The 27,859-nt window shown below is 35.0% G+C and overlaps 2 protein-coding genes across 6 annotated transcripts in view; one reads left to right on the top strand and one right to left on the bottom strand.

The window, feature by feature from the left end:
• Positions 1-296, bottom strand: part of FGFR1OP2 (FGFR1 oncogene partner 2) — a 34,730-nt gene extending 34,434 nt beyond the window's left edge. The window contains exon 1 of one of the 2 annotated variants that reach the window (XM_007075629.3): positions 82-296. The gene's annotated coding sequence lies outside the window, so the exon portion shown is untranslated. The remainder of the gene's footprint in view (positions 1-81) is intronic. The other variant, XM_007075631.3, reaches the window with a different exon arrangement.
• Positions 265-26,919, top strand: INTS13 (integrator complex subunit 13). 4 transcript variants are annotated; one of them, XM_042991997.1, is made up of 17 exons: positions 265-280; positions 2,002-2,237; positions 4,163-4,237; positions 7,869-8,071; positions 8,438-8,518; positions 9,256-9,346; positions 10,814-10,942; positions 12,332-12,416; positions 14,882-14,971; positions 15,420-15,509; positions 16,583-16,761; positions 17,828-17,998; positions 18,250-18,404; positions 18,755-18,985; positions 20,773-20,912; positions 25,745-25,880; positions 26,636-26,919. In XM_042991997.1, the coding sequence occupies exons 2-17, from the start codon at positions 2,013-2,015 to the stop codon at positions 26,673-26,675; spliced, it is 2,121 nt and encodes a 706-aa protein (XP_042847931.1). In that variant the 5' UTR covers positions 265-280; positions 2,002-2,012; the 3' UTR covers positions 26,676-26,919. The 4 variants fall into 4 exon arrangements, with proteins under 4 accessions (XP_042847931.1, XP_042847930.1, XP_007075690.2 ...); XM_042991996.1 differs by lacking the exon at positions 265-280 and adding an exon at positions 395-410; XM_007075628.3 differs by lacking the exon at positions 265-280 and adding an exon at positions 735-1,043.
• The last annotated feature ends 940 nt before the right edge of the window (positions 26,920-27,859 follow it).

Raw genomic sequence — 27,859 nt, 5'->3', positions numbered from 1 at the left:
TGGAAAGCACCAGAGCGGCCCAGGGGAAGGAAACTTCCGACTCCCTTTGCCCGCTCATGTCCCTGGATTTATTCCACTTACTCTGGTCTCAATCCCTCGCAGCCGTCAACAGTGGCGTTAGGACTCAAAGCCTCTGCTAACAAGGACCTACGCACCCAAGGGAAGAGACTCCACTCGTCTGTTCACCTTCTTCAGCGAGCAGACTCAGGACCCAGCAGAGACCATCAGTGGAGAGGCGGCTGGAGGGGTCAGCGGAGCTCAGCCCCATCACTGGCCGGAGGTAAACCTCCGCGGACCGCCTCGGACCTGCACGCTCAGAGGACCCAAACCTCGCGAGATTTCCTTCCTCACGTTACGGTGGGGGCAAAGCCAGAGATTTATTTGCGGGTCTTTGCAGACATGCGCGAGAGGTGGAGGCGGTTCCCTTCTGCGTCCCTCCCTATTAATCTACTCAGGCTTTGGCTTGGCTTCTCGCAAAGTGTCGCGAGTTTTGACAGGGGAAGCCGGCCTGGGTGGAGAAACCGAGAAAGGGAGGCCGGGTGGAGGCCTGGTGGGAGGGCCTTGCGTTAAGAGAGCGTGGCTGGCTTAGGCGGTGCTGTGGTTGGTACTTCGCTGTTGTGGAGGCTCTATGGTCGCCCGGATCAATCTTCCCAATGGGTTATTGGGAAAATTAGCCGGTAGAAAATCTTGAGCGTCGGAGGCATTTTTTTCTTGGCTCCGCCCTCTTCCTGTTCTGCGAGCTGGGCGTCTGGCCCACCGAGGGGGAAGGGCAGCTTGGCGGGGCTGTGGAAGAGGGCTTTGCGCACGCGCGAGTCAGAGTGTGTGAGTGTTTGTGTTCACGCGCACGCGCGCGCGCTCTTGCATTTAGGAAGCCTGGGAAGGACCGGTGTGCTAGGAGATGAGCGGGGAAAGCATAGTTCCCTGTCTTTGGTACCAGACACTCCTGACTGTGCGCTGACCCTCCCCACCCAGCCAGCAGCCTTTTCCAGAGAGGCTGTGGTCCATAGCCTCTGTTCGTTTTCACTGCAGGACCAGGCACGAAAGTAAGCAAACCTCTATCCTGAGGTCTTCCCTATTCACTCACCTTGTACTTTCAACCCCCCACTCTCCAGCAGAATGTGACTAGGTTTCTCAAAGAAGAGTTTGCATGAAGGGGAAATGTGTTTGAAAGCAGAAGAAAATAGCTAGATCGTATAAAGTCAGTTCGGTTTGATGAACACTTTGCTTACCATGTGCTTTTTGAATGTGGATTGTCTATTCAGTATAAGGTTTTATTTAGCGAAGCAAGGGAGTTTTTATAAGAAAAAGTTTAAAAGTTTCTCCTCTCCAGCTCTGTGAATGGTAGCAACTAAGTTTTCTGTTCTACATGGTAAATTACCATGGTATTTCAAATACTAAGGGGGAAGAGTTTGAATTTGGGGTCTTTATCCTAATGCGAAGACCCGATATGCGGTTGTCTTAGGAGATGTTTTTTATATTTGGGGCTTTCCTTTTGCTGTCACTCCCCTTTCCTGTTAATTCTGGCTCCCCTCAGCCTTTTTCAGAAGTCTTGAGACTTTTTGGAGGGAAGCCCAAAACTACTGACTTGGGTTAGTTTGGGGGTTTGTGTGTGATGTCAATTAGGAAGAATCATTAGAAGTGTATTTGAAGAGGATTTATCATTTGTTATGTTAGGTATTATGGAAGGCAATCGACCACGGTTATTTGTAAGCATTTTTTCCTGACAATTTTAAGTTCATTCAAAAAGCAAAATTTTGTATGGACTGTAATTTTGCCTGTGACTGGTAGAGTGACAGCTTAATATGGTGTAGCTTATCCCTCAAATTGATAGCTACTTTCTAGTCATGACCTCATTAAATCTTGTTGGATAAATTTCTTTGAATACTGATTATTCATGTTCCCTACCAAATCTTTTTGAGGAAAAGACACTAATTAGGAACAATTTAAGGATATTAAATGTCATGTATAAGACATTTGGCTAATATATTTTATCCCTTACAGGTTAAAACAAAATGAAGATTTTTTCTGAATCTCATAAAACAGTATTTGTTGTAGATCACTGCCCTTACATGGCAGAATCATGCAGACAGCATGTCGAGTTTGATATGCTGGTGAAGAATAGGACCCAAGGAATCATCCCTTTGGCCCCCATATCTAAATCCTTGTGGACTTGCTCAGTAGAATCTTCCATGGAATATTGTAGAATAATGTATGATATATTTCCTTTCAAAAAGCTGGTGAGTGTGAAGTACAAGAAAAATCATGATTTGGGGGGATGGACTTAACTGCCTGTTACATTTTTTAATATAAGAATTTACTATAGATTTAACTTGAAACTGTTTACTACTTTAAAAATGTGGTATTTAGAACTCTTCTTTGCAGTTAATATGTTATGTATGTTTAATTGGGGCCAATAACCATCATAACAGCTAACAGTTATGGTGCGTTTACACATACCAGTCATATCCAAAGTATTTCATATTTATTAACTCCATTAATTCTCACAACAGTCCTATAAGGTAGCTACTGTAATTACTGGGACAATATTTGAAGTATATAATAACCCGAATAGAACAGGCACTGACCATTGAGAGCTATTGCTGGCCTAAGCAGAAAGGATGTGGGCTGTGGGCAACGTCAGATTGTGTTGGTGTGTACGATCTGAATATCAGCCGTGTTTATTATTGCCATGTTGGAGATGTAGAAACTGAGCTAAAGACAGGAAAGTTGTCCTGAGTCACACAGCTAAGTTAGACACAGAACCAGAATTTGAACCTAAACAGGCTGGCTGCTCATAGTGTTAGTGAATGCACACTAAACTGCTGCAGGATTTGGCTGTTAGAAAGAAATGCTCTTAAGAATGCTAAGAGGAATTTGTTTTTATCTACAAGAAGAGAGATTGAAGATTGATAGATTCCAGATATGAAAATTACCTTCAGGTTTCATCATTTCAGCTATTTTATTTTGGGAGAGTCATTTGGTTAGCCACAAGTGGATGATTTGCTTTGTCTCATTTGGAGCAGCCTAGGCTGGGACCTAGCCAGTTCTTAGACTGGCACAGGCAGGGCAGTAACAGTAAGGCTGAACATAGAGAATCTATATATTCAGATATATTCCAAATTAAATGTAAGTTGTTTTTAGTCCTTCAGTAAATTGTGCATTATGTAGGGTAAAAAAATACTAAAGGGAGGATAACTAGTCATTTAGGGTGCAGGCTTTGGTTCAAATTCTGGCTTCATCAGCTACCACAGTGTGACCTTGATCATATTGCTTAATTTCTCCAAGTCTGGTTCTTCCCATGTAAGCATAACACCTACTTCCTATGATGTAAGATTTCAATGAGATAATGTAACTGAAGTGGCTAGTAAAATGTCCCTGTCAGGTAAGGCTTAGGAGAGAAGGCTACTTATCACATTTATTAGGGGTGCAAAACTAGTATTTCATGGATGGTAGGAAAAAAGATCATGGATTAGATGATATAGTCCAGAGGAAAGAAAGAATCTCACCCTCCTCCAAAAGAACATTCGTCATTTTATGTATTTCCTAATATATCCTTACTAGCATTATCATCTTCTGTGATAGTATTTTTTTGGTTTGCATTGAAGTCCAAATGCACTATTTTGACTTTCAATGCCTTTTGTGATATGGCTACTGCTTATTTCTCTGAGCTTTCCCCCCACCCCTTTGCCTGTTCTGACCTTTTCATCCTTTTGAGGCCTTTGCGTTTGCTGTACCAGGAATTCTGTATCCCCAGCTCTATTTATGGCTGTTTTCTTTTGGTCATTTTGGATTCCCCCCAATTGCCACTATAGACCACCCAACCTAAAGTAGCTAACCAATTTCTTTTTCATAACGTTTGTCACTCACTGAAATAATCTTGTGCATTTATTTGTTTGTATTCTTCCCATACTGCCCTCTGTCTTACCACTACCCGCAAACCCCTGACTTTCCCCACATTGTGAGTGATACAACTTTCATTCATCACTGTATTCCCAAATCCCCAGTGCCGAGGATAGCACCTGGCAGATACTAGGCATTCTGGAACTATAAAGTGAATGAATGAATCAGCAAACCAGTTCTAGGAACTGCATATTATTTTAAATATGATGTGATTTCAGTGGAATTGGATGTGAATACTAATTCTGTCTTTGAAATCTATCAGGTGAATTTCATTGTGAGTGACTCTGGAGCACATGTTTTAAATTCTTGGACTCAAGAAGACCAAAATTTGCAGGAGGTATGGTTAGGTTTTGAGCTGTGGCCATTTTTAAAATTATCTGAATGTGGTAATACTTTCTTGAAAGATGATTTAAAAGATTTTTTTTTATCACTATAGTATTTGCACATAGTTTTAAAACAACTACTACTAAAGGAAAGCCAGCTATCTTCATTTCAGTCTTTCCCCAATTCCTAGAAGCAAACTTTCAACTCTAACTCATCTAGTATTTACTTCCATATTTCAAAATAACAAATTTTTACTGCTATTGATAGAATTCTCAATTTAAACTTTATTTTTTTATCATTATTGTTAGGGAGGAATTAACTTTTATATTCTCTGCCACCCATGCCCCTCTACCTCCCTTCTGCCGTTCCTTCATTTTCTCAGTGTTGTTATGTCAGAATTTTTGTTAATTCAAAATTGCATACTTGCATTATAATATCTATATAAAGTGTTACTGCTAAGCTAAGTAGTATATGTGGTTATTTCCTTTCTCTCTCTCTCTTTTTAGGTTTTATTGAGGTATCATATAGCACTGTATAAGTTTAAGGTCTAAAACATAATGATTTGTCTTACATATTATTTCCTTTCTTGTGTGACTCTTTGTTTATTCTTACAATTTATCATTTCCTTCTTAATTGCTCAATTTTATGTATATCTGTTGCTGCTTTTCCTCATGTTTCTACAAAACTTCCCAATATTTTTATCATAAATGTATCAGAAATGTAACAGCTGCGTTTTTTTTGTCTTGAAAAACTTGTTGGAGCAGTCTTTTGCTCCAGTTTTAGCTGGCTGCTTAATAGTCCTGGTGCTTCTTAAACATTATTTGTCTAAGGATATTGGGTTTGTGGTAGCTTATGTTCTTTGCTATTGTTGGTTGGATGGAAGACTTCAGTTTACTGGTTTCTTTACTGATGAAGATGTATCTGAGAGACAGCATTAGTGAAATTTTTGGATACATTGTTTGAATTATTTCATGTTAAAATTTTTTGTTAATGGATGGTCTTCAGTGGAGATAATCTCATGTTGTAAATGTGTTTTAAACGGAACATTTTTAAAGAAAATGTGTTTATCCCAGTGTTTGGTCTTAAAATGTTGTGATTAGTATCATCATGTATGTAAACATATCTAACCCTTTATTCTTTTGAGGTAACTCACTCAAGCAGCAGGCTTTTATTGGTTTGGCTTTGCATTTATATCACTCCAGAATGTTCTTTATTCTTTTTTTTTTTTACTTGAAAAAGTAACATTAAGGATTCTGTACATTCTCCTTGCATTTTCTTTTTGAAATGGCATGTGTTTTGCTTTACTTCTTTCAAGAGGTACTGTGAAAGAAGCTTGAAGTCTCTCTGTTGTGTATGAAAAAAAAATCAGTACAAATTGGCATAGGTTTTCCTTACTGCACCTCTGCAGTGCAGTAAAAGTTGTGCATCTCATAATGGCACATATACCAATGATAAGAGAATTGCTACTTCTCTCTGCTTTCTGAACGTGAAGGCACATTGTGTCACACTGATTGTTTTTAAGTCGTGAACAGAAGGGGAAACTCCAGTCTAGTTCGGAAGGCAACTGTATAGCAGCTCACTGGTGTTTAAGATTATATGAAATAGTTGACATGTTGTATAAATTATATATAATCTTGGCTGTGTTCACACATGTAATGTTTAGCTTTGGTTATCCATGTCACACCTTTCCCTAGTTATTGTCAACAATCATGAGTAACAAGTGGAATAGATCAAAGACAAATTTGGGGGCTAGAAGGATTTTAGGTGTCTTTTGCTTCGACTCCTTCATTGTGCAGGTGAAGGAATGGAGCCCACAGGGGCTATATGTTGTTTGACTTCTATACCTGGGTCCAGGGCTCTTTCTGTTATGGCACATAACTCTATCCTACACATCTTAAATTTTATCACCAAAAATTGTCAGATTTCAGGAGTTTGGGTCTGATTTTTGTTGGCTAAATTAAATCAAGTTTGCAAGTATTATACTAATGTGGGACAGGTTATATTAGTATTTTCACTTTTAGGTTAGGAGGAATTGACCAGGGTCACACAGTATTAAAAGGCAGAGCCAGAATTTTAACCCATCTCTGTCTGACCTTAAAAGTTAAACTTGCTTTCTGCTACTTTCTTCAGGACCACCGAATCCCTCCCCTATAAAGCTACTTTTTATTGAGCTTCTCCTATGTACCAGAGACTTTATATAGTCATTTATACACAGTCTTTTTTCTTTCTTTTCTGGTTACTTTTTATGAATAGGTAATACCTATATAGTTTAGAAGTAAAATTTACATACATATACATACACATGTACATATGTACACTTCCACATACATGTTTGTGTTAGTAAACGGGAAAACTTTCCAACTCATCCCCTGTCTCAATGAGCGTGCTGGACCCTGCTTACACCAACTTTGCATTCAGTGAATCTTGACATCTCCCATGGTGGGGGTATTTTATTTAACCATAGATACTGGCAAACACTACAGATGAGGGCTTTCCCCACACTTTGGGGAACTGATGTACTAACTAGCACATCACTATTTATCTCCACCACTATTAGTTTTTCATGGCTCATTCCAGAGTGTCTTTATGCATATACAAAGCAAAGTCCTTCCATTTTGTTCCTTTTCAAGATTGTTTCGGTCATTTTCAGTTCCTTGCAATTCCATATGAATTTTAGAACCACCTTGTCCATTTCTACAAAGCAGTCGGCTGGGATTGTGACACAGATTATGTTTACTCTGTAGTTCAGTTTGAGTAATGTTGCAATTTTAACAATATTATGTCTTCCAACTCATGAACATGGGATGTTTTATGTCATTTAGATCTTTTAATTTCTTTCAGTGATGTTTTGTAGTTCTCAAGAGTATAAAATTTGCATTTCTTTTGTTGATTTTATTCCAAAGTATTTTATTTTTTTGATGCTATTATATTAGAATTGTTTCCTTTATTTTCGGATTGTCCATTGCAAGTGTGTAGCAATACAATTTGTTTTTGTGTATTGATCATGTATCCTGCAACTTACTGGACTTATTATTTCTAACAGTTTTTTAGTGGATTCCATTTGACTTTCTACATACAAGATCATGTCATCTGTGATATAGAGATAATTTTACTTCTGGCTCCTTCTATTTCTTTTTCTTAATTGCCCTGGCTAGACCCACCAATACAGTGTGAAATAGAAGTGATGAGAGTGGACATCCTTCTTCTGTTCCTAATCTTAGAACATGTACAGGCTTTACTATGAAGCATGATGTTATCTGTAGGTTTTCTTAGATGCTATTTTCTGCTTGAGGAGTTTCCTTCTATTTGTAGTTTGTTGAGTATTTTTATCATAAAAGGGTCTTGGATTTTGTGAAATGCTTTTTCTGTGTTTATGGAGATGACCGTGTGATTTTTAAAAATTGTGTTGGTATTGACATTAATTGATTTTTGGATGTTAAGTCAACTTTGCTTTCCTGGGATAAGTCCCACTTTGTCATGGTGTGTAATTCTTTTCATATGTTGCTGGATTTGGTTTGCTAGTATTTTGCTGAGGATATTTGTGTCCATATTTTTAAGGTACGCTGGTCTGTAGTTTTCCTGTGATGTCTTTGTCTGACTTGTACATAACTCTTGTCAACATAATTATTTTCCCTTTTACTTAGCTAATGGCAGCATTAGCTGCTGTTGGGCCTCCTAATCCACGAGCAGATCCAGAATGCTGCAGCATTCTGCATGGTCTCGTTGCAGCAGTGGAAACCCTGTGTAAAATTACAGAATACCAACATGAGGCTCGTACTCTACTAATGGAAAATGCAGAACGTGTTGGAAATAGAGGACGAATAATTTGCATTACTAATGCAAAAAGGTGAGACATTAATCACAGTAATTCTTTCACTGAGGGAATTTTAATGTCTTGTTGCAGTTTTTACTTAAAAAAACAGGACAGCATGTTAGCGGTTAAGCATATCTCAGGTGGCCTAATACTGAAGCTGTATTTATCCAGTTCTTAAATAGTCATTTCAGTGAAAGCTGTTTAGATTGTCATCATATGGGTTAATCTGACTTTTTCTCACTAGTTTTTCAGCTGGCTGTTTGGTATTGTGAATGAGCATACTAAAGACCGTCCTCACTGAAGTAATTTTAAGTGCCTATAACAAGATACTACAGCTAAATAGTGTGTTTAATTTTTTCTCTTACTGTTTATTTAAGTTTGTTCTTTTTTATGCCATAGTGATAGTCATGTGCGAATGCTTGAGGACTGTGTCCAGGAAACAATTCACGAGCATAACAAGCTTGCTGCAAATTCAGATCAGTGAGTATAATCATCAGTGAAATACATATTCCATTTTATAGTCATGTATTTCATTATAATTACTCCAATAATTTCAATAGTAATTGGTAGTATTCCCTTTAATTCTCTACTGGCTCTACTAGTTAGTCAAAAAATGTATATTTGATATTTATGTAGGGAAAACAAAAATAGCTAACAGTTAATGAATCTAGGTTAAGGGTGTATGGGTATTCATTGCATAGTACTTTTCCTTTAGCTTTTCTATAGGTTTGGAAGTTTCAAAATAAAAATTTTTCAAAAATTAAAACCATTTTCAAAATAAAAGACTTCTAGCATTGAAAATCCTATGTTCTTAGAAATAACCATTTATAGGTAATGGTTAGGATTGCCTGATTTTGTCCTTAAAAATCATTAGTAAAAAAAAAAAGGGAAACAAATGTGTAATATATTCATTTTCTCTGTGGTAGTTATCTATGGAAAATTTTCCTGATTATAAGACATTTTCCTTTATTCTGTTTTTCAAACATACAAGAAAGTATCATATGTGCATTTGAATTAAATTCATATATTTACTAAATGTCCATACAAGTACAGCAATTGTACAGTTTTTCTAAATATTTAGCTTTTGTGTTAGTTAACAGTAGTATCTGATTATAGAGATGCACTGTTTTAGTATATTAAACTCTTAATAGTCTACCTACCTGGTTTCTTTACATACTATGTGTTTTTAGATTCTAAGTGAAAAGTTTCTCTTTAAGTCTCATGCAGATTCAGAAGTGTGAACTGGTCTTGATCCATACTTACGCAGTTGGTGAAGACAGCCTTGTGTCTGATCGTCCTAAAAAGGAGGTAAGTGCAGAAGTAATGGAAGAAAAGATCATTGTCATTTATTAATAATAAATGCTGAGAAGGGTTAGCATAAAAATAATCACATTGCCAACATTTTCTGCCAAGAAGATATTTAGAGTTCGCAAAGCCATCTCTGTGGCAAAACACCTAGTTGGGTTCTTCATGTTATAATTGTAGATTTTAAAGTGTTTTCTGTTTTGCTTGCCTATTGAAGTTTAATTAAATGGGTTGCAAAACCATACATAGTGTGTATTGATGCTAAAATTTCAATTACTGTAATGGATTTCATTTGCTTTAATAACTTTTTATTGTATAAAAATCTTTTTTTCCTCATTAGAGGAGTAATACACTTCTTAACAAAAATAGACTCTAATAACAAATTAATTTTATCTATCCAGAGGATAAAAAGCTAAAGCTAATTTTTAATCTTGCTTTTACTTTTTAAATAAATTTGAACAATTTTAAAGGAAAAAATGGGTCTGTTGATTTTCAAATGGATTTGCATCATGTAATATTCTCCCATCAGTGGTCTGTGTTTAGAAATATGGATGTGTGTATTTATATAATTAAACATGTATGTTCTTATGTTCTGTTTTTTCTCTTAGCCTTAGTTAATATAAACAGGTGAAGTATTACCTTAGTCTGAATTTTTTGTAGCTAACTGGTATTTTTAGGTCTTTAGCTCTTTCATTGTGTTTTTAGGTGGTTTCCAGTGTAAACCCCTTTTCTGTTAACTTTTTTCTGCCTCTTTCGATAACATGGCAGTATGTTGGCTTTCTTTGTAATAACTAAACATTTATTTGTAACAGATATTATAGATATAATAGGTATAATAGGTAGTGTATACATATTATACATAAGACATATGTATATATACACTTTATCTTGCCATAAAGTAACTTTTGGCTGCCTGATCGCTTTTATTCGTGATGAAATATGTTTGTGGCAGTTCCCGTATTCTTTATAATAAGCAGTTTTATCTGCAGGTGTTTTTCCTCTCCATAAAATTACTTATTTTCTACAGTATTTCTGTGGGCCCTTTCAAATCCATTTTGCATATAGATAAATAGAAGTAAAAATTGTAAGTTAAAATAAATATTTGAATCAAAGACTTGCACTCTGAGTGTCAAGAGGAAAAGGACTTTGCCTGTTTACTGCTGTATCCTCTAATAGCTCATGTAGTTTCTGGCATACAATGTAGTAAGGTCTGCTTAGTACCTGTCTGTTGAATGAATAAATACATGAACATTTCTTGCTAAAATAATAATCATAGTTAATTGATGGGCTTTTTTTACTTTTTCCAAATTCCAAAAACTAAAAATATTTAATATTTATAGACTGAACTAAAATATTTGACACCAGGTCACAGTGTATTAACGTTGGTTTTTTTTTCATATGTACATATATATATATATATGTATGTATATATATATATACATATACATATATATTTTTTTTTTTTGGTAGTTATCCCCTGTTTTAACCAGTGAAGTTCATAGTGTTCGTGCAGGACGGCATCTTGCTACCAAGTTAAATATTTTGGTACAGCAACATTTTGACTTGGCTTCAACTACTATTACAAATATTCCAATGAAGGTAGGCAGTACTTTTTCTTGCTATTTTGAAAGTTCTGGTTTGCTTTTTAAATATTTGTTTGACATGTATTATTTATTTTGATTGGACCTTAACTTTTTCTCCCCATATCATATTTTCTGTTTTGCTAGCCCACATTCAGTGTCTTTGACCAGGTCAGTACATAGTGAAAAGCAACAAAAAGGATCACAGAACAAAATTCTGTAGTTTTCTTTCTTGTAAGAGTACTATATATCAGCTTTTTGTTTTTAATTTTGTTCTCATTATTTTCATCAAAATACAATCTCTATCTTAAATGATTATTTTTTCTGTGATTCTTTTCCTGGTTATGTTATTAGATTTTACTCTGTGCATTCTAGTGGATCTTTTATTTCCTGTATTTTTGTTCTTGCTCATCTAGTATGAAGGTGTTTGTAACTAATAGGCCTGATTATAGAAAAAATAGCTCATAGTTTTTAAAAAGTTTATTATACTCTAGCTGAAAAACCAAAGATGTAAGTTTTATGATTTTACTAATGGATTTTCTTAGGAATCTGTTGGTACCTGTTTATTTCCATTATGTCATCATTAAGTTGTCTAGGACAAGCACAGTTTTAAGTCCAATTTCATTGTTTTGCCATCATATGACGAACACTGAATTTCATGAGAAGTATAATCTATTCATTATTAATTTCCTCCTTATAAAATGGCTGGCTCTTTAATAGAAATTGTAGCCTTATCTAATAGAATGGTTTGGATGCAGAAATTATCAAGTAAAATAGCATAATATATTTTAATATGTATAATTTCATGAGGTACAAGAAAAATACTCTGAGGGTGACAGATACCTTGTTTTTTAAATTTGATCATATTTGTGTGCGACTTGTGTGACCCTTTCTTCAATCTTTGTCTTTTCCCTGTAAACTGATGTTACTGAAGTTCTTATTTACTATTTAGTGAAAACAAGTTACTAAACTTGTTTATTAGTCTGTATTTACTATTTTATATAACTGGTGTTGCTAATTTCCTGTAGGTATTTAAAGATGCTATTTCCTCCTTTAAACAGCTATTTCACTTTGAATTTGTATAAGCTACTTCAGTTATATTTATAAAATGTATTGGCAAGACAATGCATTTAGAGAAAAAAACTCTAAAATTCTGGAAGAGTCATTTATGTTAATTCTGATGTAAGAAAAATCATTAAATACTTTATTACTTCTATATAGCTAGTAGTTTCATAGAGTTCATATTGCATTGGAAAATTATTGCATCTTTAAATAGATTACTGAGCAAACTGTCCCAATATTATAGCTAATTATTGTTGGGTATATTTTATCTCACTTTAAGCAAAAAGCAAAACGAATAATAACTTCATTATTTTGAAAACTAAATTATTTTAAATTTTACTTTAAGGAAGAACAACACGCTAATACATCTGCCAATTATGATGTGGAACTACTTCATCACAAAGATGCACATGTGGATTTCCTGAAAAGTGGTAAGAAAAGGACATTGAAAAGTTTCATTCTGTAAGATCTAACCTATGAAAGCATACTAACAGCTTTCAGAAGTTTGTCAGTAAACAGACCTGATTGGCTGTAGTCCACCTCTTTCCACACTTATTCCACAATACTGTCTACTAATGGCCATGGAACTAGTGTTCTGTAGAATTTACTTTGGGAAACACTAGCCTCCTGGAACAAATACTGAGATAGCCGGTACAGTCATGTCATAGTTTCTCTTTTGCAAGCAAACCACCTTGGGAAAGCAAGAGGAACAAGAACTGACTTGAAAGAGTGAGAGAGTTCCAACTTGCCTGCATAAAGATCAGTTGTTCTGAAATCTAAATTTGTTGTTTTCTTCTAAAAATTATTCAAGTCAGTAGGTCTCATCACCAATATCATAATTTCTGCAACTCTATTAGCATAACTTGGGAGAAGGCTCTGGAGTTAGTAGATCAGAGTTTTAGCTAAAGCTTTGCCACCAGCTAGCAAGATCTGTATGTATCTAGACTTGAGTTTGCACACTTTAATAAAATAAAGATGCTGGATTAGATGAACTAATAATCCATCCATTCCTAAAAAATTCAGTGAAATTGCCTTTAAGTTTTGACATTTGATTAAATCCTTTCTAATGTTTTCTCTGTAAGTTGATGCTATCAGAGAATTAAATGGTTAACTTTGATAATGTTTTATACATCTTTTTTGAAGTTAGTATCCATCAACCAGTCGTAACATTTGTTCAGTGTATAAGAAATCTTGAAATTAATCTAATACAAATTTGTAATGTGAAAAAAACTATTAAGATAAACAGATGTATTAATGTTTAACAAAGGACTGTAAAGAACTTGTTTTTGAAAATATGTGTGGAAATTATATCACTAACTGAGTTAATACCAACTTTTAAAATACTTTAAAACAAAAAAATGTTAAGAATATCCTTTGTGATGCAAAATATTTCTCTAAGATAGTAATTGACATGTTGTCTGTGTGACACAAGGGAACCATTTGTAAATGCTGTAGTAGCACTATGAATAGGGTGCTGTGGGATCACGAGGGTTGCATGTGATTATGCCTCCGTGACTTAGGCAAGCTTTACAGAGATGACATTAGAGCTGGACTTTGATGAGTAGGCTTACGCTTTAGCTCAGATAGCTTCCGTAAGCTGCAGACCTGTATCCCCTACTGCCTAATTATATCTGCTAGATGTCTCTCCGGCACCTATAACTCAACATTCCCAGAACAACTTAGGAGCCCTGCCCCCTGAACTGGTCTTCTACTGTCCCCTCTCTTAGTGAATGGCCCTATTGTCTACCCAGTTGTTTAAGGCAGAAACCTCAGTCATCTTTGAGACATCTCTGTATCATTCTTCATATCTAGTCCATCATCACATTTTCTTGATTTTACCTATTAAGTGTCTCCCAAATACATTCATACAACTGCATCTCTACTGCCATTACCATCTCCCTGATCCAGCCTATTATTTTCTTACCTACTATCCCTTAGTAGCCCCTTAAAATGGTGTGTCTCCTCTTGACCTGTGAGCTAGAATAGCTTTCAGAATGCTAATCCTGACCATGTTCCCTTAGCTTAAAACCCTTTATTGTTTTTGTTACCCTTTAGATAAAGACCCAACTGTTTAAATGTCTTACCAGTCCCTGCATTGCCTGGCCTGTCCTCCTTTCCATTTTCCTCTCACAACGTACTCCTGTTTCAGTGCATAGGCCAGAAACTTCATGCTCCTTCCTGTCACAGTATCTTGACATCTGCTGTTTTTTCCTTGCTCAAATGTTCTTTCCTTCATTTCTTTAATTTCTACTTATCCTTTGACAACTGAAACTAGTTTTTTCACTTCTCAAAGAAACCTTCCCTGGTGTCTTAGATTAGGTCAGATCTCTGTGTATAGACGCTCATGGCACTGTACACATCTCCTTCAAAGCGTTGTCAACTTTATAGTCCTCACTTGTTCATTATTATTTTCTTAACATCTGTTCACTCTGTTTTACTATAGACTCCATTGAGGCAAAACATGCTCATTGTTACATCTTTTTATATTTCTTTTCTAGATCCCTCATTTTATGGTTCTCCTCATAAATTCATTAGGATTCAGTTCATTTTAGATTCCTGACACTTTCTTTGAGTATTTGACCATATTATGATTTCATGGTGTCAGAGGAGAACAGTTGTATATTATTAAAATAAACAAAAATTTTTGCTGTTGACTTTCAGTGCAGTGACTGAAATGATTAAATTAATGAGAAATTTGAAGATAATTGAATATTTGTTTTAATCAGAGCTAATATCTAAACTCCTTTTGGTATTATTCTAGGATACTTTATAGAATTGATGTTCTCCCAGAGGTGTTTTCTCCTACAGAGTTTAAACTGTTTTGGAAGTCTTACTTAAGTAAATGATTTGAAGTTTGTGATCTATTTTGTAATGTCTCTCTGGCTTATTTTTAAAGGTGATACTCACATAGGTGGCAGCAGTAGAGAAGGCTCGTTTAAAGAAACGATAACATTAAAGTGGTGCACACCCAGGACAAATAACATTGGTAGGTATTTTAAGGAAATTGAAAGAGGGGTGCCTGGGTGACACAGTTGGTGAAGTGTCCAACTCTTGGTTTCGGCTCAGGTCGTGGTTTCATGGTTTGTGAGTTCGAGCCCCTCATTGGACTCTGCACTGGCAGTGCGGAGCCTGCTTGGGATTCTCTGTCTCCCCTTGCTCTCTTTCCCTCCCTAACTCATGGTGTCTCTCTCTCTCTCTCTCTCTCTCTCTCTCTCTCAAAATAAACTTAAAAAAAGAAGAAAAGAAAGGAAAAAAGAAAAAGGAAAGGATAAATCAAGAGGTTCTTAAAGTGGGTATATGTAGGGATCATTAGTTTATTTTTGAATTTATGTTTTTCATTGTTTTAGGGGCTCAACGAACATTTTTTCCCCCTCTTTTAATTGTGGAAATAATTCCTTTATATTCTTTCAAATCAGTGTTTTCTCCCATTTCAGAATTACACTATTGCACTGGCGCTTATCGAATTTCACCTGTAGACGTAAATAGCAGACCTTCCTCCTGCCTTACTAATTTTCTTCTAAATGGTAATTTTCAACATTTAATTGTTTGGGCTGAAAATATTACAAGTGAAGTTATTAGTAAGGATATGTGAAAATCTGTACTCTGGAAAGCTCTTTTAAGATAACCTAAAACTGTTTTATCTTCGAAAACTCTTCTAAAGTTACCTAATTGTAAATACCCTTTTAGCAATTTTATTAATGTTTAAAAAAAATAAGATAACTTTATGTTTTCCATATTGTCATAAAAAGTTTTATTTAAATATTTTTAAGTGTTTTTAATTTTAAAATTTGGCTGTTAGAGTCTAAGTTGATTTTTTTGGTAGAATAATATAGACTACCCTGGCCTGTTAAATTTTAAATTGCAAAGTATATATAGACCTCTTTTTGCACACTGTACCTTAATCATAAATAAACATTGCATTTTCAGTATTATGCCATATGATTCTTACCTATATGACTCTTAAGTCTGTGGTTTCCTTGTGTGAAAATTAAAAAAAAAAAAATTGGAGTCCATTTACTAAATTTAAATTCTTAATAGCTTCTCCAGTTGATTCTTCTGATTGACTAGATTTGAAACCACTGATGTGATGGGTCAAATTTAAGCAAAATTTGATTTTAAGACTGTGTAACGTGTAGATTAAATAACCTTTGGTCATGTGAAATAGAAAGTAGTTATGGTAACTGTGCTGATAAGGAAGTATTGTGCAAGTACATTGAGACTTTGCTTTCTCCCCCAAATGTTGTGTAGCTTTGATAGCTAGAGAGTTATCCAGCAGTTGTCTCACTGTTCTTCTTGATGTCCAGGAGAAAGATTGTATGTACTTGTAATGTATAAAGAATGTAACCAAACATTGTACCAGAGACCACTATACTTACTTTGGAAAACTGTACAACTATGTAAGCTTTGAGTGACCAAGAGAAAGCTAAGGCTAGAATTCAGACTTTTAGGACTTGAAATGCAGATATACTGAATTAGCTATGCTGCCTAAAATATGAGGTTTAATAAATAAAATGAAAAATCTAGACATAAATAATGAGGAAAAAAATAACAGCCTATATGAGCTTCATCACTGATAGAGTAATCTTGCTTTTGACAGGTCGTTCTGTTTTATTGGAGCAACCACGAAAGTCAGGTTCCAAAGTCATTAGTCATATGCTTAGTAGCCATGGAGGAGAGATTTTTTTGCATGTCCTTAGCAGTTCTCGATCCATTCTAGAAGATCCACCTTCAATTAGTGAGGGATGTGGAGGCAGAGTTACAGACTACCGGATCACAGTAAGATTCTAATACTTATAAATTTTATGTTTTGAGCCTGCCATCATTCAGCAAATATTTATTAAATGCTTATTACATGCTAAGCTCTGTGACAAAATGGGGTTTGGAGAAGTTCATGACTTATTATTTTTAATTAGGTGACTTTCCTGCAATACTTGCTCAAAAGAACTATTTATCACTATGTGGTCTTCATTATGTATTCAGTGTATATCGAGAAGTATATGGGTAGCATTGACACCTGGAATTATAGGAAAGAATGGAAATTGACTTGAATATTTCAGGTGGAAGTTTACCTTGTGGTAACTTAATGGCAAATAAAAACAGTTCAATGTTTGGATTGCTATTTTGAAATAACACTAAATTTTTGTTATTTAAAGATATATACAAAGAAATTGTGTCTATTTTGGGTAGAAATCCTATTCTCATTTTAATTTTTCAGTTCCCCTCCTCTTTTATACATCTAGTACTTTATGGTTGTCTACTTTGAGGTGGTGGTGGAAATTAAATGTGATTCATATATAGGAATGTACTTGGTAAATCACAGAAGTGTTATAGACTATAGGTAATTATTTTTGATTAGGCTTTTATTTATTATTTTTATATCTTTTTTAATAAGGAGAAAATAAGTATTCTTTGCAGAAAATTTAGAGAATATAGATATCTTTTTTTAATCAAAAACAATAGCTGTAAATTACCTATAATTCCATCATTCATAGATAACCACTGTTAACATTTTGATGTTATGTCAAGGTAATTTTTAAATAAGCATTGGTATCCTAAGATGATTAACTCCTTCCTTTATCTGTAGATGATATAAAAGAGTTAAATTATAGAAGTGAAGAAAAATGAGTGTTCTTGGTTTTTAAAAAGTAGAAAGAACCATGAATGCAAGGCTGATAGACTTCATGTTCAAAAAGATGGGGAGAATTAGTAAGGGAACTGTTAGAGAAAATACTTTGTTGCGTATCACAGGAGAGAAGGCATCAGGGCAACAGACTATTACATGTAATCCATACTAAAACATAAGAAAATAGTTTCTAATTTTATTTTATTTGGTTATCATTAGGATTTTGGTGAATTTATGAGGGAAAACAGATTAACTCCTTTTCTAGACCCCAGATATAAAATCGATGGAAGTCTTGAGATCCCTTTGGAACGAGCAAAAGATCAGTTAGAAAAACACACCCGTTACTGGCCTATGATTATTTCACAAACCACCATTTTTAACATGCAAGCGGTAAGTATTAAATAGTTTTCAACCTTTCTTTTTGATTAGTTATATGTTTTTTACAGATAGTCATTTCTCAAGCAAAGAATGAAATATATGAGTTTGCTACAGTTAAAGAATTAGTAATAGAAAATTGAAATGATGAATATAGGTTATCTCACTATGGTGATGTTTAAAATCAATTGAAGTTCTCCCTAGATGCTTTGATATTTGTTTTTCAAGACAGATTTTCTTTTTATTTCTTAAAAAAATTCTAACAGGTAGTTCCATTAGCCAGTGTTATTGTGAAAGAATCTTTGACAGAAGAAGATGTGTTAAACTGTCAAAAAACAATATACAACTTAGTTGATATGGAAAGAAAAAATGATCCTCTACCTATTTCCACAGTTGGTACGAGAGGAAAAGGGCCTAAAAGGTAGCTTTTTTCCCTTGCTTTCTCTATATATCACATTTACTTGATGCAGACTGTTTTTTAAGCTAACTTATTTCATATTGTAATTTATATGATTGAAGGTATATATATATATATGTGTGTGTGTGTGTGTGTGTGTGTATACATAAGTGTTCATACGTATATGATTGAGATGAAATGATATAAAATCTAAAATAGAATCGGATACATTATAACTTAGAATTACACCACTGTCTAAGAAGAAAGAGTCTGTGTTTAATGATTCCTTTTATTTTATTTTACCAGTAGCAAGTGATACTTCAATATCATTTAAAGAGTATTTCTAAAAACGTCATTTTCAATCTTTACTTCAGAGACGAACAGTACCGTATCATGTGGAATGAGTTAGAAACCCTTGTCAGAGCTCATATCAACAACTCAGAGAAACATCAAAGAGTGTTGGAATGTCTGATGGCATGTAGAAGCAAACCCCCAGAAGAAGAAGAACGAAAGAAACGAGGAAGAAAGAGAGAAGACAAAGAGGACAAATCAGAGAAAGCAGTGAAAGATTATGAACAGGAGAAATCTTGGCAAGATTCGGAGAGGTGACTTGTTGATAATGTAGGACCGTGGTGCCTTTTGGCACATCACATGCTGCATGTAGCACATTCAAACATTCATGTAATAATAGTTCACTTAATGTGTATTTGTTTCATTATCTAACTATAATTTTTTCATTCTTAAAATCTGAAATATCCTGGGCTTAAGAATTACAGGGATTTTTTTTTTGTTTTTTGTTTTTTTTGCTCTTAGGGGCAAAGGTAGTGTTGAATTTTTTAACGAACTTCTGCAGATCATAACATACCATATTTGATATCAGTATTTGCTTTATGTGTTATGAATATCAAAGACATGGTTTCATTTGTTCAATAAATACTGAGTGCCTGTGATGTGTCAGGCATTTGGTATTAGATTCTTGCCCTGGAAGAACATACAGTGGTTGTGTTAGAGACAGGCATGTAGGTCATGGGTTACAGCAAAGGGTGGAAGAGCTGCTATAAAAATAGGCACAGGATATCCTTGGGAGCACAGAGGAAGAACATAGTCTTACTTCTGAAACCCTTCCTCAGTAATACACTCTTTCCTTAGTTTGTGATTTGTACGATTATATCATAAAAAGTAAGAAAGTCTTCGAAATGAAAGAATCATAACATTTCAGCTGGCTTTGTCTTCTACCTCTTTGCCAGTAATCAGCAAAAAACCAGGTAAATATTATAATGGCAATGTTAGTAAGGTCTTAGAAACAAAACAGTTTACTGTGGAAAATTTCAAACATATACAGTAACAGAACAAATAGCTACTCATTTATTTTTAACAGTTCATGGCAGATCTCATTTCATATCTGTCCACAACCACTCACCTCACCAGCACCACCACTATGCCTCCCACATGGGAATATTTTGAAGCTAATTCTAGAAATCCTATCATTTCATCCAAAAATAAGTAGAACATTTTATTCTCTTTGACAGTAGAAGTTCATTTCTTTCTTAGGGCTACTGAACTTCTGAAACAGAATCAGCTCACTTTAAGAAGAGTGGGGGGAAATATTCTCTTTCAGACACCACCAATCTTTATATATGTTGAAAGTGTTTCTGTTCTCTGATGAAACTCAAAATGAGCTTGGAGTTAAGTTCTTAATTTGTGGAATGTAAATACATTTCCACAGCACATAAATTAGGGCACAAATAGTACATTTTTTAATCTTATTTGTAATTTGGAAGAGTATTTTGTCCATATTTGTAAAAATTAAAACTGACATTTCTTCCAAAGATCACATTTCTGACCTCTTTAATTTTAACTTCTTAAATTTTCTCCCATTTTCATATTTTACAGCCAACTATATTACTGAATTATTAAATTATGATGATGAAGGAAAAGGGAAATCTGTGTTTAATTCAGTCAGTTCTCTTACCTGATTTTAGGTTGAGATTTGTATTTTCATTAGTTTCTAGGTTTACTTTGTGAGAGCAGCTATCTTTTACTAAAAGCAATATACAAAGTCTAATTATTGAGAGCCATTTAGAGTTCTAAAAATTTAAACTATGGAGCATCTGTCTGGGTGGCTCAGTCGGTTAAGCATCCGACTTCAGCTCAGGTCATGATCTCGTGGTTCGTGAGTACGAGCCCTGCATTGGGTTCTGTGCTGACAGTTCAGAGCCTGGAGCCTGCTTCAGATTCTGTGTCTCCCTCTCTCTCTTGTCCCTCCCCTGCTTGTGCTCTTTCTCTTGTCTCTTAAAAAAAATGAATAAACGTTAAAAAATTAAAAAAATATAAAAAATAATAAAACCAGTAAAATTTAAACTTTAGATTTTATTGTGTGTCCCTCTAACAGATTAAAAGGAATCTTGGAACGTGGAAAAGAAGAGTTGGCTGAAGCTGAGATCATTAAAGATTCACCCGATTCCCCAGAACCTCCAAACAAAAAGCCCCTTGTGGAGATGGATGAAGCTCCACCAGTAGAAAAATCAAAAGGTAGGGTAGAGCTGTGGGGGTAGCTGTGTTTGTAAACAGTTTTCCAGTTTAGTTCTGTTTTCTGCGGTGTCATTTAATGTTGTTGCCTATATGAGGAAAAGCTACTAACTGTTCCCGGATGTTTTTGAGGAGGTCCTGTTTACAGCCTTGGAAAATGCAGGCAGTGAATTTATTTCTTGACATTAATGGAAAAGTAGTGTCATACCTTCATTAATGAAGCCTGTGGAAAATAAGCACTTTCACTACAAAGTCTGTGTTTTAAGAAATTTTAATTCTGTAAACTTGAATTCATTTATGTTCCTGACTCTATACTAAGTGTGCTGGGTTTAATGAAGACAGATTTCTTTTCCCTAAACTGCTTACTGAACTTAAGGAAAGCTCTTACATTACCCATCTATAAAGTGGTGTCAGTGAGTTTCAGTAAAGGTATTATAAATAATATTTTCACTGTAAAAAAAAAAAACCTCATAATGTTTTCATTTCATTTTATCTCTTATTTATAGACTGAAATGCTTCATTTCTTCTTGAAGGAATTTTGGGTAGCAGAGCTGTGAATTGGGTTTGGGAGCTCCTGAAATCATTGTAGGCTTTAGTTGTCTTGAAGATAAACTAGATTTAGGCCTTTTAGGATAAATGACAAATAGATAAAAGGATTGTTTGGTTTCTTGCCACTATGCCTCTCCTAAGCAATAAGACCCAGGGGCTGGCCATATTGCACTTATTGGCATTTCATCCTAGAGAGAAGCCTTGTTTGTTTTTATATATTCCTTCTGGAGGGAGGGAGGGAGAGAGGGGGAGAGAGAGAGAGAGAGAGACAGTGTGTGTATGTGTGTGTATGTATGTATGTGTATATATATACACATACTGTATATATAGTGGTACATGTAAAATATTCTCCTTTCACTGATTTCTTTGGAGCCAGAGATAAGAGCGATCTTATCATATTTGCTTTCAAGCATTTGCCAGGGTTCCTGGAAAGTAAATAAATGTCTTGATAAATTGTTGTATTTTTCATAGGCCAAAATATGCCACTGTTGATTAGGATGAGAAATTTAGGTTTAATCTAAACAATGCATTAATGTTGCTTGTAAAATAGAACTCCAAAAATTATTTATTAGTGGCAAAAAGTTGCAAGCAACCAAAACACTGTTAGGAAGAAAATAACTAAATGATGGTGTGTCCATAGGGCAGAATTTATATAGCCCAGGAATAATTATTGCTACAAATGCCCACTGTTTCCTCTTGCTAATGCTAATGTTCCCTCTTCCCCCTTTATTCCAGTGTATCATTCAGATTTCAGCTTAAGCAAGTCTTTTTTCAGGAAGGACTTCCTTGATCTCTGTTCACAATTAAGTTAGGTGCTTCCATTGCACCCCAGGATTACACTGGAGTAGCACTTAGAGTCCTGCATTGACATTGCTTATTGACATCTTGCCTCAGCTACTAATTGGAAACATTTTAAAGGATGGGCTTTTTATTTTTTAAGTAGGCTCCATATCCAGCCTGGAGTTTGAACTCATGACCCCGAGCTCAAAAGTCTCTGCTCTACTGGGGTACCTGGGTGGCCTCAGTCGGTTGAGCTTCTGACTTTGGCTCAGGTCACAATCTCGTGGTTCGTAGGTTTGAGCCCTGCGTCAGGATCTGTGCTGACAGCTCAGAGCCTAGAGCCTGCTTTGGATTCTGTGTCTACCTCTCAGTCTGCCCCTCCCCTGCTCATGATCTCTCTCTCAAAAAAAAAAAAAAAAAAAAAAGCTCATGCTCTACCAATAAAGCTAGCCAAGTGCCCCAATGCTGGGATTTTTAAAAATTTACTCTTAATATCACTACCACTCAATGCAGTCCTGGCCCATAGTAGAAGTTCAATTATTATTTGTTGAATGAATAAATGAATGAATGACATAAAGAAAAAAAAAAACAGGCTACAAAACCATATATACCATTATTTCCATTTTGTTTTAAAAAAAAAAGTTCATATCCACACATACACTTGCTTGTCACTTTAAATTAAATAGATCCCTGATGCTTCACACACTGGAAACACTATATAGAGTGGCCCAGATGAAAAGCAACTTGGTTTCAAACAGAAACCATGTCTCTTTTGAGCAGCAGCTTATACAGGCCTTGTATTATATACTTCAGTTTCATCTGTTTTGGAAAATGACTTCCCAGGACTGTCCAAAGTGAATTTTGTGCCTGATACATACTCTACATATAAGGTTGGGCTATTCCAAACATGCTTTCTGGATTGTATGAAAATCTGTTCAGCTTTTTGTACAACGCAATAGCAGAAAAACCAAAGTGTAGTTTTATTGATATAGATTGCCATTGAAAAAAACTAGAATATTTATAGGTGTTAGAGCAGTGGTATTATGGATGATTTTATTTTCTCCTTTATATGTTGTTGTCTAAATTTTAACTAATGAACATGTATTAGTTTTATAGTGAGAAAAAGTATTTTTGTTCATTCAGTTTTGGAAAATGTGTATGCAGTAATTTTAACTTTTTTTGGTGTGCAATTCTGTGAATTTAGACAATGTATATAGTTGTATATCAATTGCACCACAGTCACGGTATAAAACCGTTCTGTCACCCCCAGAGATTCTCTAGTACTGCTCCTTTGTAAGCACCCTATACTTCCCTTGTCCCCAATCCCTCATAATGGTTGATGTGTTTTCCTTCCTATGATCTTGCCTTTTTCAGAATGCCATTTAAAGTGAAATCTTAAAGTATGCTGCCTTTTGAGGTGGACTTATTTGATAAAGCATAATGCATTTGCGATTCATCTGTGTTGTGTGTTTGTCAATAGTTTTTTTATTCCATTGTATGTGACTAGCTTTATTAGAATCTCATTTTTCCAAACTGGCTGATTATTGTGCACCAGAAATTAGTGAGAGTTCTGGTGGTTCTGTATCCCCAACAGTACTTGCTGGATTTTTTTCTTCTCTGACAGGTATAAAGTAGTTTTTCAGTGTGGGTTTAATTTCTATTTCCCTCATGACTGATGATGGTAAGATTTTTTTCATTCGCTTATTTTCCATCTGTATATATTTTTCTACTAGAAGGTTCATTCAGGTATCATAGTTATATCTAAATTGGACTGTTTAAGAATTTTTTTCTTAGATTTTGAGAATTCTTTATTTTTTCTGGATATAAATGCTTTGTTGGATATGTGGTTTGCAAATGTTTTCTCCCAGTCTGGTTTGTGTTTCTAACAGTGACTTGCAGAACAGAAGTTTCTAATTTTGATGAGGTCCAATATATCAAAACTTTTTATATGGTTGTACTTTTGGTGTTATCTATAAGAAATCTTTGCATTGCCCAAACTCACAGAGGTTTTTTCCTACATATTCTTTTATAACTTCTGTACTTAGATTTTACATTTAGGCCATGAACCATTTTGAGTTCATTTTTTTATTTTTTCCATATGGTAGAAGATATGAGTCAGTGTTCCCTTTTTTTTGTGTATGCAGTGTCCCAATTGTTCTGGCAGCATTTGTTGAAAAGACTGTTTTTCCTTCATTGAATTGCCTTTGTATCTTTATCAGAAATCAATTAATTTGATATGTGGAAGTCTATTTCTGTTTTTGCTTTAATTGTTTTAATTTTATTTTTAAGAGAGAGAGAGAGGAGGAGGAGGGGCAGAGATAGAGGGAGACACAGAATCTGAAGCAGGGACCAGGCTCTGAGCTGTCAGCACAGAGCCTGACGCGGGGCTTGAACTCATGAACTGTGAGATCATAACCTGAGCTGAAGTCAGATGCTTAACTGACTGAGCCACCCAGGCACCCGTTTTTGTTTTTTTAATGTTCCATTGATCTATGTATCTGTCGTTTTGCCAATACAATACTGTCATGATCACTATAAGCAGAATCTTAAAATGAGGCAGTAAGTCTTCTTTTTTCTACTTTTCAGAATTGTTTTAGCTGTGCCAGTGCTTTCTCTTTTCATACTGTGCTGAAGAGATAACATAGCAAGCTTGAAGCTGTTATCTTAAAGCCTGCTTGCAAGTTTGGCCCTTGTTTGGCATCTGACAACTTGGCTTTTAAAACATTCCCTAAATGATGAAGTTATTTTGTCTTACATCTGAGGTGAACACTTACTTTCCACCTAGGAGTATGGAATTTTGGTAATTGTAGTTTGGCAGAGGATGCATTCGTGACCAGTTCTTAATAAAAACCCAGGACTCTGAGTCTCAAATGGGCTTTCCTGGAAGAAATATTGTATATCCATGGCTGCATGTTTGCTGCTGGAGGGAGTATGCACTTGGGGTTACCCCTCACTCTAGGGAGAGAGCATGGAAAGCCTGCAAGTGGGTTCTTTTGCCCTTTGCTTAGTGTATCTTTTGCTCTTACTGATCTGGCTGTGTATCCTTATTGTGTTGCTGCCGTGATTCTTGGTTGTGACTGTAACTTGGCTTAGTTAATTGAATCCTTCCAGCAAATCACCAAACTAGTAGCTGGTCTTGGGGACCCGTAAACATTTAGAATAAGGAAAAGATTATATTGCTTTAATTATATAAAATTAGCGATGGTAAATTAAAGGTAAAATTTTTTAATTTGTAAATTTGGGGGCCGCCTGAGTGGCTCAGTCAGTTAAGCATCTGACTTTGGCTCAGGTCATGATCTCATGGTTCATCGGTTCAAGCCCCACATCGGGCTCTGTGCTGACAGTTCAGAGCCCACTACAGACCTTCTGTTTCCCTCTCTCTCTGCCCCTCCCCTGCTCATGCTTTGTCTCTCTCTCTCTCTCAAATACATTTTTTTTTTAATTTGTAAATTTTGAGGTAATGAATTATTACACCTTTTTCCTCTTCTTTCACACTGTAACACCAGGGCCAGTGTCCTTATTATCCCTGTGGAGTAATAGAATCAATACTGCCAATTCCAGAAAACATCAGGAGTTTGCTGGACGTTTGAACTCTGTTAATAACAGAGCTGAATTATATCAACATCTTAAAGAGGAAAATGGGTTTGTATTATTTATTGTAGAAATTGGTTTTGTGAATTGCTTTAAGTTAAAAGTAATAAACGTTGCTTGTTTGTAGTGTTCAGTGATTTTTTTATTACTAATGTAATGAGCTGATATGTGTTACCTCTAAAGAGAAAAAATCTACTTCCTTCTTATAAAAGACTTGATTACGTTGATCATAACCTTGAAAATATATATTCCTTAGAGCATTTCATTGCTCAGTAAGCATCATAGAGGGAAAATTGGGGAACACTTGATATACAACACTGAATCTGTATAAAATAATGGGGGAGAAAAACTTTCCTGTTAAGTAATACAGTATTAGGAATATTGACTTTAATTGGACAAGTCTCAAGTCTGATTATTTTAATATCCTTTTTGGAAGACCTCTTGAAAATGTATTGGTAAAGGAGTTTCTTTACTAGAAAAGGGGAAAAGGAAGTACATTTTTGACTAAATGGTAGAGGTTTTTTTCCTTAGCTTTAAGTTTGAAGAGGTATCATGAAAAAAGTAGCCTTTGAAATGAAACCTTGGGAAGGGGACTTACTTCCTCTAAGCTTCAGTGCATCCGTCTGTGGAACCAGGAACATAAGAGTAGCAGAAGAATCCTAACTGTAGTCCTTTTCTAAAGGACGGATGTTCTTTTGTCCTGTGAATATATAAACAGTTTAATTTTGTGTGAAAGTTGGAGAAAAAATATGGGCAATTATTGAATGTTTTATTTTAGCAACTCATTTTTCTCTTCTGTTTTTCAGAATGGAGACAACAGAAAATGGCAAAGCCAGCCGGCAGTGAAGAATGACTTGAGGAACTAAAATTTACTATATTGCATACATATTTTGGGCAGAATTTGATATAAGTACTTTTACAGCAAGATTGTATAGTTATGTTGCCTGGACTGGTTTTTACATTTTTAAAATATTTCAACTGACTTTATCTTTTTTGTATTAATTGTAAAATTGGCACATATATCAAAAATATACATTTGAAATTTGTCCTCCCAAATCACACAAATTTATTTTATGGTAAACAATGTTCCCTCTGGAAATGTTTTTTAAAAAATTCTTAGGCTTCTCTTTGCCAAATAAAAACTATTAAAATTTCTGAAATGTAAAATATTGGAGTATTCTTTTAGAAAAGAGTTGATTTAATGACTAACAATTTTTAGAAATTAAAATTATCAGGATTTAGGTGAGATTTGCAATGTTTAACATAAAATATTTCCTGTTAGTTTGCAACATATACAGTGCTTTCCCAAAAAACAATGTTGTTTTTATTTTATATTTTACTTTAAATTATTTAAAGGCAGAATTTTAGGTAGTTGGTATAAATTTATATTTACCCATTTAAATAATGTTGCATTTTTTTTTTTTTCTGCTAAAAAATGTACTGTCCATTGGCTTTTCGTATTGAAAGAGAAGCATAAAGATTACTTCATAGACTTAGAAGAAAGGAAGGGTACTAGGTTATTGGTGTTTACCCCTGAATAGCATCTTGGTCTCCTTACATCTCAGAAGTGTCATGGTTATATGGCATATGTTTGGTGAGTCTCCTTGTGCTTCTTCACCTGGAGGCCTATAACATGCTACAAGAAACATGTTACTCCAGTGTTAAATGCTAATTCTAGGCTTGTCATTTTTCCCTGAGTGTTGAGTAGAGGACAGAGAAAGCTTTATTTAAACATACAGGTCACTATTTTCTGTTAAAATGACTGGTGTTTAAACAAGGGTTAGGTGGGCTCCCTTGTCAAGGTAGTGAAATTTATATCGCTCTCTTTTGTCAACTACTGTCTTGGTCTCAGCCCTTCCATAGGTCCTCTCCTCTAGACTCGAGCTGTTTTTATCCTTACCATTGTGTGTAAATACACGCTTACACAAATCCTACACAAGCATGACCAGGCCTGGTTAGCACCTCAAAGATTTAAGGAGCTGTAAACCCAATCCTGAATATATTCTGTTTGGGTTCTGATCTTTTGTGTT

This window comes from Panthera tigris, chromosome B4 (genome assembly GCF_018350195.1).
Source record: "Panthera tigris isolate Pti1 chromosome B4, P.tigris_Pti1_mat1.1, whole genome shotgun sequence".
NCBI lineage: Eukaryota > Metazoa > Chordata > Mammalia > Carnivora > Felidae > Panthera > Panthera tigris.
The sequence above is the reverse complement of the archived record's forward strand: the minus strand, read 5'-3'. Positions and strand labels throughout refer to the sequence as shown.

Coding starts and splice junctions, on each gene's coding strand:
- INTS13 (XM_042991997.1), top strand. CDS start 2,013: ATGAAGATTTTTTCTGAATCTCATAAAACAGTATTTGTTGTAGATCAC. Junction 8,072..8,437: donor TGCATTACTAATGCAAAAAG/GTGAGACATTAA, acceptor TTTATGCCATAG/TGATAGTCATGTGCGAATGC. Junction 20,913..25,744: donor ACCAGTAGAAAAATCAAAAG/GTAGGGTAGAGC, acceptor CTGTAACACCAG/GGCCAGTGTCCTTATTATCC.